At 44.4% G+C, this 12,913-nt stretch overlaps 2 protein-coding genes across 2 annotated transcripts; both read right to left on the bottom strand.

Moving 5' to 3' along the window:
- Nucleotides 2,557–3,451, bottom strand: LOC8063596 (monothiol glutaredoxin-S9). Its single transcript, XM_002440204.2, has one exon. It carries the CDS (start codon nt 3,301–3,303, stop codon nt 2,854–2,856), a length of 450 nt encoding a protein of 149 aa, XP_002440249.2. The 5' UTR covers nt 3,304–3,451; the 3' UTR covers nt 2,557–2,853.
- Nucleotides 11,030–12,445, bottom strand: LOC8063595 (fasciclin-like arabinogalactan protein 12). Its single transcript, XM_002440203.2, has one exon. The coding sequence runs from the start codon at nt 12,245–12,247 to the stop codon at nt 11,411–11,413; it is 837 nt and encodes a 278-aa protein (XP_002440248.1). The 5' UTR covers nt 12,248–12,445; the 3' UTR covers nt 11,030–11,410.

Genomic DNA, 12,913 nt, shown 5'->3' with positions numbered 1-12,913 from the left:
CTACTTTTTTCTCATTCTGTTTGTCCCTTCCTATTATAATCTCTATTAGCATCTTATACAATTTCCTAGTTAATGATGCTTTTTGTGCCTTTTATTAAATATGTAACGCACAATACACCTAGTTAAATCATAAATTAGTGTTTTTCTTGTTTGCTCTCTTCAAATTGATCCCAAATAATATATCAATATTATTTTGGATTAACCTTCTTGTGATCTTGCTTATCTCATTTGTTTCTATTATTACCATTATCTTTGTTCTAGCCTAAGAATTAGACTGATTGGGTGAAGGTTTGAGACCTACTAGTTAATTTTGTTCTCTTTTTCTTTATAATATTGCTATTTTTAGTAGTTACTAGTTTTTTATCATTATATTGCAAAAATATTTTTTTGATTGTTATGTATAGTATTTTATATCATGCATAATTGTTATCGGTTCGTCTCCACCTCTGCCGGTTATCGAAGAACTGCGCGATGAGCTCATTTCAGCTTCTAGAATCTAGACTATGGACCGGACTGGTGCTTCATTGATACTCGGATTGGTTGTGTGAAATTCCTCACTTTTCAGCCTCGAGTCGTTTTCTCAGTTTCTTCCGGGCCACGTGCTTCTCGGTTTGTTGGGAGTTGCTTGCTCTGCCGATGTGCGATGTGTTCATGCTGACCTCACTGCGGTGAGCCTGACACTTTAACTCTTTTTCTTTTTTACTAGTAATTTCCCACCGTTTCGAAGCGAAGTCATATCAGCATGCTTCCATTTGATTTGTGCAATCGTGTCCCGTCCAGTATATCTCAACTGTTTTATTCAACAGCTACAGGTTATCCTTCAGTAGTTCAGTTCCTTTCAGTACTTTGGTTTATAATTCGAGCAAAAATAAAAAAACTGGTTTTTTAACACCAACTAAGGTCTTGTTTAGTTTCAAAAAAATTTGCAAAATGTGAACAGTACCACTTTCGTTTGTATTTGACAAATATTGTCCAATCATGGGCTAACTAGGCTCAAAAAATTCGTCTCGTCAATTTCGATCAAATTGTGTAATTATTTTTTATTTTCATCTATATTTAATACTTTATGCATACGTCTAAAGATTCGATGTGACGGAAAATCTAAAAAATTTTGTAAAATTTATAGGGAACTAAACAAGGCCTAATGGGAAAAATGAAAGCGAGCGTACCATTTCATTCGGATCGAGTAAAGGGACACTACACACATGCTACTAGGTAGTTGGCGAGTAGCATTCTGGACAGCGTGACGCACGATCTGTTTGGTACTGCATGCATCTATAGGATCGTCTGACAGCCCATTGGAACGTAAACGGCCCCGGCCGGTACACAGGCCAGGTGTTCATTTCGTGAAAGTTTTGTCCCGTGACAACTCATCCGCGCTGCTATTTTCGCACCAGCAAAGAGAAATGCATGCATGTTCCTTTCCAGTTCCGGGTACTACCAATTTGTTCCTGCTCTATGTTTGGAACCCAAGAATTTTACAGTATAGAAACCTTTTACAGAAAAAAAATTCTTTTGTTCCAAACGAAACAGCGTCTTTTTCATGGCCGAAAGTACTATCAGCTGATTTATTATGAGAGAAAAAAACATTACTGAATGACGGGTAGATTCAGCTGATAAACTTAAACGAACAAGACTATTAGTTTTACCGGTTATCTTTATCGCTAGGTTACTCATCACGAAACTAATAAGTTTATTTATATATGATTTTAACTTTTACTGACTATAGCGTGCTTGCATTGTACTACTGTGCGTGAACACTAGCCTTTGTTCTCTAGTGATGCATGATTACGTCTTGTTTAGTTCTAAAATTTTTGGCAAAATAGACATTGTAGCATTTTCGTTTATATTTGACAAATATTATCTAATTATGGATGACTAGACTCAAAAGATTCACCTCGCAAATTACAGACAAATTAGTTATTTTTTATGTATATTTAAGACTCCATACATATACCGCAAGATTTACTGATAAATTTTATAAAAAAAAATTTAGAACTAAACAAGGCCACGGAGCAGCCGTTGGACTTGGTGCTTCATGTCCGGTTAGTTTTGGAGAGGTTCGTGTAGTATCTCCTGTCGCTGATGCAAATGCTGCTGCGCTGTTGGTGCGTGCGACGTGCGCTAACGTGCAAAGATTACTTGTCCTCTGCACATTACTGAAATTTGGACTGCATGCCAGCTGATAATAATACCATATATTATTCCCTGTACTGTGTGGCTAGAATTTAGACTTGATGTGGATTTTTAGAACAAGCGACGACGACAGACAGTATATGGTCTCAGGTGTTGTCGGCAAATGATGTCTGGATTAGGGAATTCACACGAAATTCATCTGTACTCATGTTGAGCTGCCGTGTACTGTGCACTGCAAATATGATGATCACACATTCACACGCACGTCCTTGTCGAACACCTATGTTATATTTTTTTCTTTTTTAAAAAAAAAAATGTTTGTATGGAGGAAAATCTCATCAATATCCAACAGCCGGCTGCCGACGACCTGTACCGTTCATGAACTGTACTGACTTACTGTGCATATATGACACGTCAGAATAGAAGCTCAGCTATTTTAACACTCTTTCATATTCACATGATGCGGAAAATACAAATATATATACTATATTATAGGAAATCGCTTACATGCGCACTCCATTTCTCCTAGTAATAACCTTTTTTTTTCAACTAAAAGAATTAAAGTCCTATGTGCATGCCTGTCTATCTAGTCGATCTAGGAGTAAATAAAAATAAGTTAACAACACATCATCGTTTAATTCCAAGCAAGGACAGGGAAACCAAAAAAGAAAGAAGTGCTGACGATGGAGAGGCAACAACAACGGCTTGGTCTTCACATCAGAGCCACAGCGCGCCGGCGTCCTTGAGTATGGGCACGAGGTCGCCGGAGATGTGCACGGCCATGAGCCGGTCGAGGCCGCCGAGGAGCCTGCCCCCGACGAACACCGCCGGAAGCGCGACGTCGCCGCCGTCAACGACCCCGGCGAGCTCCGCCTCGGCGTCGGCGACCTCGTGCACGGCGGGGTTGACCCCGAGCCCCTGCAGCAGCCGCTTCACCACGTGGCTCAGGCAGCACCCGCGCCTGCCCACCACGAGCACGGGGCACTCCGCCACCGCACGCCGCACCTCCTCCTCCCTCGCCGCCGCCTCCGCCTCCGGCGCCGGCTGCTGCTGCCGCACAGCCGCCAGCAGCCTCTCCTCCGCTGCTGCCGTCGTCGCCTCGACGCCCATCGCCGGCGCGGGCTGCGGCCACGGCCGGCCGGCGCTGTACGGGATGGCCTGGTACATTCTTCTTCTCCTTCCTGGCGCTCGCCGCGCGCGCGCCCGAGCTGCACCTGCACGGCGTCCTTCTCCTCGGTTCGGTTGGGAGCTAGGAGTAGTAGCTGAGACTTGTGGGCGTCGTCGTTGTGATGGGCTGGGCGGGCAGGAGGAGTAGCCGGATATATAAAGGGCGATGAGGTCAGCGGGTGGAGAGGATGGCGTCATCTGGTGGGGGGGGAGGGGGGCGCCGGAGAGGACGACGGCGACCGCGGGGTTCGCGCCAACCGCGGCGCGCGGGCCGTGGGTGGCGTGGCGGGGCGTCAGCCGCGGTTGAGGTGGTTCGGTGGGCCCATCACGCGCCCCGGGTCCCCTGGTCGGGACGGCCGGTCCGTGACGGCAGCACGTGGGTGAGCGGGAGTCTGACGGGGGCGCGGCCAAACGCGCAGCGCGTGGGAGGTGACGTGGTTGGTGACGATACTGCGGCCATGACGTGGGCCCACCGTGACGGCGGCCGCCGGCAACTGGTAACAGGGGAGTCGTGGAAGCTTTGGAATGGACGAATGGTGCTTTGGAGTTGTATGTCAGCAGTGCTGTCTACTGTGACTCGTCAGGATAAGGACAAGTATACAAATACAGTGCTCTGACTCCGCTGCAAGGACATTTTAAAATTGATATTCGCCATTTGAAAATCTTGAATTTTGGTATCTAAGAAAATAAAACTAATGTTCAGGGCTCTAAATGAATTCATATAGGAGTACAATATTTATCAACTACTATTATAGAATCACATGATAACTATAACTTTTGTATAAATCATGATAACTTTTGAGTTCATTCAAAAATTAAAAATTTAAAATTTCAAAATATGAGAACTAAAATGATGTTATTCTAAATGATTTTAAAAGAAAAGCATGTCAACTATAAAAGTTGTAGATCTTAACGTGATCTAGAATTCGATGTGAGTACCATCCTCATCCAATTCCATGTGCATATATAAGTTATGATTTTTTAACCACAACGACTGGTATGGATTAGGTAGAATAGCCAGGTGTTGGGTAGAATAATTGTTTCTAAAAACTATTCATTTAGTAGGTAAAGTGTCTGGGAGCTAATTGTCATAACTTAAAGTTTCCTCAAGCAAAGATAACATTGAGTAGTATCATTATGGGCCAATAGTAGCCAATAAGGATTATTTGATGGTTAGAGCTCATAACTCTTATTAGCCTATGTTTAATCTATTTTCACACGACCGTTGTTGGATGCTTTAAACCGAATATGCCCTTAGTCTTGAAAACCAAAACCTCCATAGTCTATTTTGGTTGTCTGACAAGACCCAGAAAATCCATCTTAGTATAGCACCCTAGAATAGGGGAATTATTTCTAACTCTGTAGTTCTAGCTCGTTGTTTATAACTATAACGATAATATTGGTTTGATAGTTGCTTTAAATTTGATTAAAGTCCAAGAGTAAACTAAGAGATATTAAAATAATCATTCACAAAAATAAATGTAATAGTGATGCTCGCTTAGGACATTTTATCTTACATGTTATGCCTCTGTACCAGCAACCAACCAGAGTATTTTTTAGATAGACCATAAATACTACAAGATACATCCTCGTATACATCCAACCTAGCTTTGCTCATAGCCATATTTAGATCATACAACCAATCAAATAGGCCAACTCGTAGAGCCAAGAGGTGTTGGGTGAGGGTAGGGGAGGGCATGGCCCTAACAATACAAAAATTTTATTAAAAATATGAGTAGTAAATAGTTTTTATTTATATTAAAAGATTACAATAAAGAAAAAATTGTTCTAATGTTTATTGATATATTTTAGATAATAAAATCACACATAATAATTAGAATAATATATTTTGATTTATATAAATTTGTTTGTCTACCATATTTGAATATATCTATTAAAGTTTTGGTTTATTAAAATACTTAGTATGTTTCATTATACTTCTTATTTTATTGAATGCATAGTTAACTTTGCAATAACACTTTCGTTTGTATTTGGCAATTATTGTCCAACCATGGACTAACTAGCCTCAAAAAATCCGTCTTCTAAATTACAGACAAATTGTGCAATTAGTTATTTTTATCTATATTAAATGTTATGTGCATATGTCGCAAAATTCGACGTGACGAAAAATTTTAAAAATTGTTGGCTTTTTTGGAGGAACTAACAACTCGAAGAAAAGGACGAATCACCTGGAAATGCATGCATATGAAAATTTTAAATTTGGTCCAGGCAAAGATGACCTGGCGGTGAGATCAGCGCGGGGGGGGGGGGGGGGGGGGGGGGGGGGGGGCACCAGACTTTTTCCTCGCACAAAAGTGATGGCGTCGGCAGATCAGATCAGAAAGCGGCGCCCACGTCTCCCCCGTTGGTCGCCGGCCGGCCGCGCGTGATTTGCTGGCTGGACATTTCCAAATTCTTCACTGCTGACCGAGCGCTCTCTTCGCGGTCTCTCGCTTCTTCTGTATTCCATCCGTTTTTTTTTTAAAAAAAAGAGTATATTCCTACGTTCTAAACAAGATACGGTATACAGTTATTTTAGAATCAGGGAGAGTATATATATTACTTTTAGGAGTTAATCAATTCTAAGTTAGACTAGATCTGTATAGAAGCATTTATAGCTCCAAATAACTTCGCAGTGAATAAAAATTGCAGTTGTTTAGTATCATAAATATTGGTATTTTTTTATATATTTAGCTAACTTTTGTAAGTTGTTTTTTGGAAAATGATATGACTATTTTATTTATTATTAAAAAAAGATGGAGGGAGTACGTACATGTACAGTATACGTGTTTCTGAAGTCAGAATTTGAGGTAGCTGTGGACTACTCCACCTCGACTCGGGCCTTGTTTAGTTTACAAAATTTTTCAAGATTTCCCGTCACATCGAATCTTGCGGCACATGCATGAAGCATTAAATATAGACGAAAACAAAAACTAATTCCGCAGTTTACCTGTAAATCGCGAGACGAATCTTTTGATCCTAGTTAGTCTATTGTTGGATAATATTTGTCACAACTCACAAACAAACGAAATTGCTACAGTAGCGAAATCTAAAATTTTTCTCAAACTAAACAAGGCCTCGATTACGATGGAAATGGACCAGATCAACTACTAATTTATTAGCAGATCGCTGACGCTGTGTGCATGGCAGCATATCATGCATACGTGCGGCGATCACGCGTGACGTCGTCGCGCCCGTTGCGTGCGTTGGATCGGTTGGCCGGTTTCTCTCGTCCAGCGGATAAGACTGTGTGTGATTACGACTCGGCCAGGGGCATTCATCCTTATAACTAGCAAAACCAAGCAAAAAAGATGTAGTCATTGCGTTCGGCGCTGCATGCACAGGTGCATATTACGTGTATGAATTTGGAAGGATTTGGTTCCCGTGAAAACTGCTGCATGTCTTGGGGCCAAAATTTCGTAATTTCGAGATTAATAGTAGATTAAGCTTTTCTTCTTTGCATAACCTTCTCTTTAATGTGCTTGCTGACAGCCTGACACCGTGACGTCATCGACCGATCGATCGGCTAATTTCGTACCGGCATAGGAGTACAAGCAGTAGGTGCGGTGCGGACGTGCGCGCGGTAGCTTCTGCCTTCTAGAAACAACGGGTTTCACGTTAGCACAGCTCCTAGCTAGCTTCAATATTTTTAGAAAAGAATTTCCAACAAATCATTAATTCGCCTCTGCGTTTCCTTCAGAATCACTGAACCTGCGCGGACGACCAAACACGCCGTTTAGAAATTGGACATGTACACGAAAGCGTAAGCGTCCATATTAACATGTACGTCACCGAAGCGTGCAGTGTGGAGTACTACGTGCATGCACGACGCACAACTGCCACGTCACGGTCCGGCAAATTGGGTGTCGTGTCTCAACCGCCTGCATCAGACGGACGTGATGACGGAGACACGAGTAGACATGTCATTATAAAGACAAAAACAGTGTATATATATTGAACACTAGCTATAACTAACTACTAGTACTGTACAGTAAACGATGCTTATACCGCAGGGTATCATCAATTGCTTCAAAATCAGTCAGCTTGTTAATAAAAGATGCACGAAAAACGTGAATATATTTATGCAACTTTTATGTTCTGAGCATGTAGTTAGTTTAAGTAATTGTTGATCAAATCAAAATTTGCAGCTAGCGTGTGTACAAAGAGTACGTAGTAGAAGAGATTAAATGAGCTGCTCTACTCAGTCGTAATCTCTCACTTTTAACGTGCAGCATTTTAGAAAATATCTAATCTTTGTCATCCGGCTTACAAGTTAGATTTCCGGTTTAAACACCGGAGAAAAGTCTCACGTTGGAGGATGGTGGATGGATATACATACATCTACATCCTACGACTGCCAACTCGATCGATCGATGGGCGAGGGATTATGACCTTATTCGGTTTAGCTTATCAATCAAATCTATTAATTATCTAACAGTATTTTTTAACAATAAATCAATTAATAATATTTTTTAAATTTATCAGCCAAATAAATTAGACCTACAGTAGTCACTTTCGCGGCCGTGACTACTGCATAGGACGCCGTCGGCGGAGATACCAACGACCAGAGGCCAGAGAGCCTCGAGTCACGTCCTCGCAATGGCCACTCATGATCACGTCATGCTTGGCTGCTATAGCCGCAGGCGAGAAAAATATCTGATCCACTAGCTGCGGCCTGCGGGCGCGAGGCGGCAGGTCGGCACGGCACGGCTCGCTCGGGCTCGGGCTCGGGCTCGGGCTCGGGCAGCGACGACCCGACGCGCGCCGGCATTTGCTCGGGAGTCGGTCGCGTGCCCGCTCGGCCGCCACACGCGCGGCGGCGAGACCGAGGCAACCAACTGGGCAATCGGCCGTACGCGTGCGGGAGCTGAGCGCGTCCGGCCAAACCCGTCTTGTGAGGTCCGCGTCGGCCACGGCGCCGGCACGATTTTTTCGTTTGTGTGTTGGGCTTGGATGGGTGGTCACGCCACGCATGCACGTCTCGCCTTTCTTCTGTTCGTTTATCTTCTCTTCTGATATATATATATATGGGCAACGAAAAAGAAAAACAAAAACGCTATCCCTTCATACAAAACGCTATCCCTATCTCTGCACCTTTTTTTTTAAAAAAAAAATATACATTTCTTTTGGTCCAACTAAAATACTCATGCATATTAACATTCGAGCGGCTATCACCATTGCTACTTTGCTAGTCAAAAATCATACGCGGCATAGTCATTTTTAAGACTAGTAACTTTGCACTTGCTATCACTATTTAGTTACGGGCCTCATGACCATAATCAATTAAGAAAATGGGTCAAAATAGAAACGAAATTCCTAAATAGCAGTCGACTAAGGATTGCTCTGATTTCAGTTGCTTTTTTTATAACCATTTCAGTTGGGTTTGGATGGTCAGGATCAGGATTCATTGCGAGAAACGTGCATGTGCACAAGAACCCTGATTAGAACGTTGTTCTTGGGCCAATTTGCTACCCGTCATTGTTATTGTCTCCATTTCGGGCCATTTGTCCGTGTGGTATTGCGGTTGTTGTCTCAGTTTCAGCCCATCTACTGTCCATCGTTGTCTCATTAAGAACCGCAGTGACCTCGAACTCTCGGAGAGGGGTGCTGACTTGCATTTCCTTGGGCCATGGCCTAGCATCTTGAGGCTTTAGTATATAAATAAACAAAAAGGGTAAAATTGGGTGCTCGAGCCCACCTATTTTATTTTGTAGGGGATAGAAGCGAAGCCCGAGTTGATCCACTGTCATTGATTGGGCCGATTTTTGGTTGGATCCATACTTGAGGCTTAGGCGCTATTTGATCCTCTAAGCTAATCTTTAGCCCAGAGCTAAAGATTAACTCTTAATAGTTTATTCCTTTGTAATGAAAAATTCAAAAAAACTTGATATGGTTTTTAAACTATTAAAATGTCTCTAAGATTTTTACCTTTTATATAAAAAAAGCTAGAGATAGATTGAGATACAACAATTTTAAATAAAATATCAATAACTCATGAAAACTTCTATAGAAACTTTTAAAAATTGGTTTATCCCTAGAAAAATGAGAAAAGATCTAGAAAATCCCTAAAATATCCTAATTGCAGCATAAATATGTTTTAAAAAACCATGGGCGAAATATGAGATGCGACCAACTTGAATGCAATGCACATTAATCTTGCATTCATGTCGGTTGCATATTATATTTTTCTTGAAGTTTACAAAAGATGTTTGCATATTGATTGGAATGCTTTGGAAAATTTTTAGATATTTTTCTATTTCCAAGAGATAAATTTGTTTTTGTTATGCATGTAGATATATTTTGTTAGGTTCAAAAAAAGATATATTTTGTTGAACCATAAATGCGTTATTTAGATTTGTCATATCTTAGTCTATCTCTATTTGTTAGAATTTTTAAAAGCTTGGAGAATTCTTTTGTGGTTTAAAAACCATACCAAGTATTTATCATTTTTATAACTAAGATAAGAGGACAAACCATCTTCAAAGCCACTCCAAATTGGCCAGTGAGGTAATTTGAATGGATTTAAGTGTTTGTAGGAAGAAAAAATAGACTACGAACATAGTTCAACGGGGTAAAAACATATAGTTTTTAAGTGGGGTCATGGGAGTTTAGATGACCAAACAAATCGAACTTGTTATAAAAAAACTTAGACCTAACTTGGAAGCAAGGGGAAGGCACACCTAGAATAAAACCCTCCATAAATCAATAACTAAATAGGTGATTAAAATTATATCTCCACAAATTTCTCACTGTGAAAAAAGTTATAGATTCTAAGGGAATTTGAGTTTCCAGAGAAGCCATTAGCGCCACCCAAAACATATGTTATTCAACAAGTACAAGTAATACACAAGTAGAGTCTCTTCTAAGAAAATGCACAAGGAATCCGGAACACGACCTCGATCACACAAATTTGGTCGCTCAATACGGTGACTAACTGACAAAGCAATACGGGTCCACAAGAACAGTGGATGAACAAGCTACAGTTACTATATTTCTTTCTCAAGAAAAAAAAAACACCGGTCGAGATCTGCCGTCTTAAAACTTAGAGAATAATAATCTGCTCCATGACTAGGATCACATGCCCCTGCTCACCACCGGCCGGTTTGAATCCACCGCAAGAACACCGGGAGGCCACCAGATCCAGAGTAGGTAGGCTGCACGTGATTGTGATGAGGCAGCGCAAAAGGGGATCACGATGCCGCCCTCCCCCTCTCCCTCCCGCCTCCCGGTGCGTACCCTAAAAATACTTTAAACCCAACGGCGCACCCACCAATAGTATAATGCGTTCCCCCTGATGCTGATGGTGATGCGAACTTAAACACAAAATACAATTACCTCGCTGGCTGTCAGACCCAGCCCTGATCTCAAAGGAGGGAACTTTGTGTGTGTTTCAGGCAAAGACATGCAGGTTTGGGAATATGATTCAGTGCTGTCAGTGTCAAGGGGCTTTTTTTTTTTTGTTCAGAACAGGAGACAGCAGTGCAAGATGTGTTCTTGTGGAGTGTCCAACGCACTGCTACCACCCAAGTCTGATCTGATGCCTTCGATGTTTGTGAACCTCGCCCTTGCATTGTCTGCATATCCTTGTTTTCTTTTCACTGCCAGAAAATGCTTAAAACTCAAGCGACAGTGACCGCAGCTACTACAGACAACCAGCAACTACACGTACTTACGTCCAAACAAAAGCAGATCCAGATCACGGAGGCTAATGCAAGATCCAATCCAATGAAATGAAAGAAGAAGCACTACTAGTGTATATCACATTAAGTTACAAATACAAATCACCAAGAAAAATCCCCCAGAAGAAAAGAAAAAGAGAGGAGAAAGAATAAAGCCGATGGTGGACAAACGCACGCACACGCAGCAGCACAAATGCATGGATGGGGTACAGGGATCAATAATGGATGGATGAATGGGCTGAGATTGTACGGCCGGGCACACCAACTCTATGATCATATCGACCGTGCGTGCAAGATGCATGGCAATGCACGGCGCAGGTGAGATCGCCATGGATCACACGCCACCACCGCGCCACCGCCACCGCCGTACCGCGCGCCGCCGTGTGATCTGATGATGCATTGATTCTATCCTCCTCCTCCTCTTCCCATTAGAAGAGGCCGCCGCCGAGGACAGCGGCGCCGAGCACGGAGAGCGCGGCAGTGACCCACCTGGTGGGCGCGCCAACGCCGGGCGCGGCCGCCGCCTTCTGGTCGTCGGAGGTAGAGGTGTCGTCGTCGGCGGTGGGCGGCTCGGCGATGCCCGCGGACTTCTTCTTCTTCTTGGTCTTGGACTTGGCCGGCGCGGGTGCGGGCGCGGGCGCCGGCGTGGGCGGCTTGGGGCCGAACAGCTCGTAGGGGAGCGGCACCTTGTCGACGGGGTAGATGGCGAGCGGGAATTCCTTGCTGACGGGGCTGCCCAGCAGCATCCAGTTGACGCCCGTGGACATGTTGACGTTGTTGCCCGACCGCTTGATGTCGTACTTGTAAGGCCCGTCGTGGCCGGAGCCCTGCGTGTTGACCTTGCCGTCGAGGGTGCCGAGCATGGAGAGGCTGTAGAAGCGCGGCAGCACGCAGTAGAGCACCATCTGGATCTGCTCCTGCGGCGACAGCCCGTTGAGCACGCCGGCCTTCATCTTGTCGAACGCCGTGTTGGTGGGCGCCATGATGGTCAGCCCGTTGTAGCTGTCCGTCAGCTGCGCGTTGATCTGCGTGTCCACGCGCGTGTCGTGGAGCAGCTGCTTGAACTCGCTGAACTGCTCGTCCTTGAGCGCCTTGTTGATGTCCGTCGGTGGCGCCGCGTCCGCCGCGCCGCCGCCCGACGACGACGCTGCTGGACCTGGCGCGGCCTTCGCCGTCGCCGGCGCCTTGGTCGTCGCGGCTTTCTGCGCCGCGGACAGCGCCGACGACGACGCCAGGAGCACCAACAGGATGGCGAGGCGTGCCATGATGCTAGCTGCTTGCTGCTAGAGTGGTGGATCTGATGGAGCCTGCGGTGTGTGTGTGTTTAATAGACTTATTATAGCAGCGGTTGGTGGCGACGCCCTGCCGCTGCCACGACTGCCAGCCAGCGCGCGTCCAGAGTGTGCGTGGTGGCGCGGGAGGAGGGGGAGGGGAGGGCGCACCAGCACCGGCACCGGCACGTTTGAGCTGGACGGGCCAGGCCCTTATAGGCCATTGCGACCGTGGCAAGTCAGGTGTCACGGCAACCCAACCAGCGCGTCCCTTTTCCTCTTTTTACGTGCGCCGCGATGTGATCCGCGAACCACCTGAGCTTGGTTGAGCTCAACAAGCTACTACTACTTCTTACAAGTACTCGTGTACACGCCATCTAGTACGTTGCCGTGGATCTACAACCGCATGCATACGTTTGAACCTTTTATTTTGAACAAATTTTGTGAGGAATCAAATTCATGCGTGTTTTGCAGTTGTAGCAGCTAGCGGAAACAAATGGGAAGATCTATGTGTATCGTGCCTTGCCGTGGATGACAGCGGATTTTGGAAGCTTGCAAACACGTATGCGTGCGCGTTGGTGGTGCCAGACGCCCAGACAGGTAGGTATGTTTGTAACTTTGTACTGTACTAGTCGTATGTGCATGTAAGTACGTACTTCC

This window comes from Sorghum bicolor, chromosome 9, assembly GCF_000003195.3.
Source record: "Sorghum bicolor cultivar BTx623 chromosome 9, Sorghum_bicolor_NCBIv3, whole genome shotgun sequence".
Classification (NCBI taxonomy): Eukaryota; Viridiplantae; Streptophyta; class Magnoliopsida; order Poales; family Poaceae; genus Sorghum; species Sorghum bicolor.
This window is presented reverse-complemented; position numbering and strand designations above follow the sequence as displayed.

Coding starts and splice junctions, on each gene's coding strand:
- LOC8063596 (XM_002440204.2), bottom strand. CDS start 3,303: ATGTACCAGGCCATCCCGTACAGCGCCGGCCGGCCGTGGCCGCAGCCC.
- LOC8063595 (XM_002440203.2), bottom strand. CDS start 12,247: ATGGCACGCCTCGCCATCCTGTTGGTGCTCCTGGCGTCGTCGTCGGCG.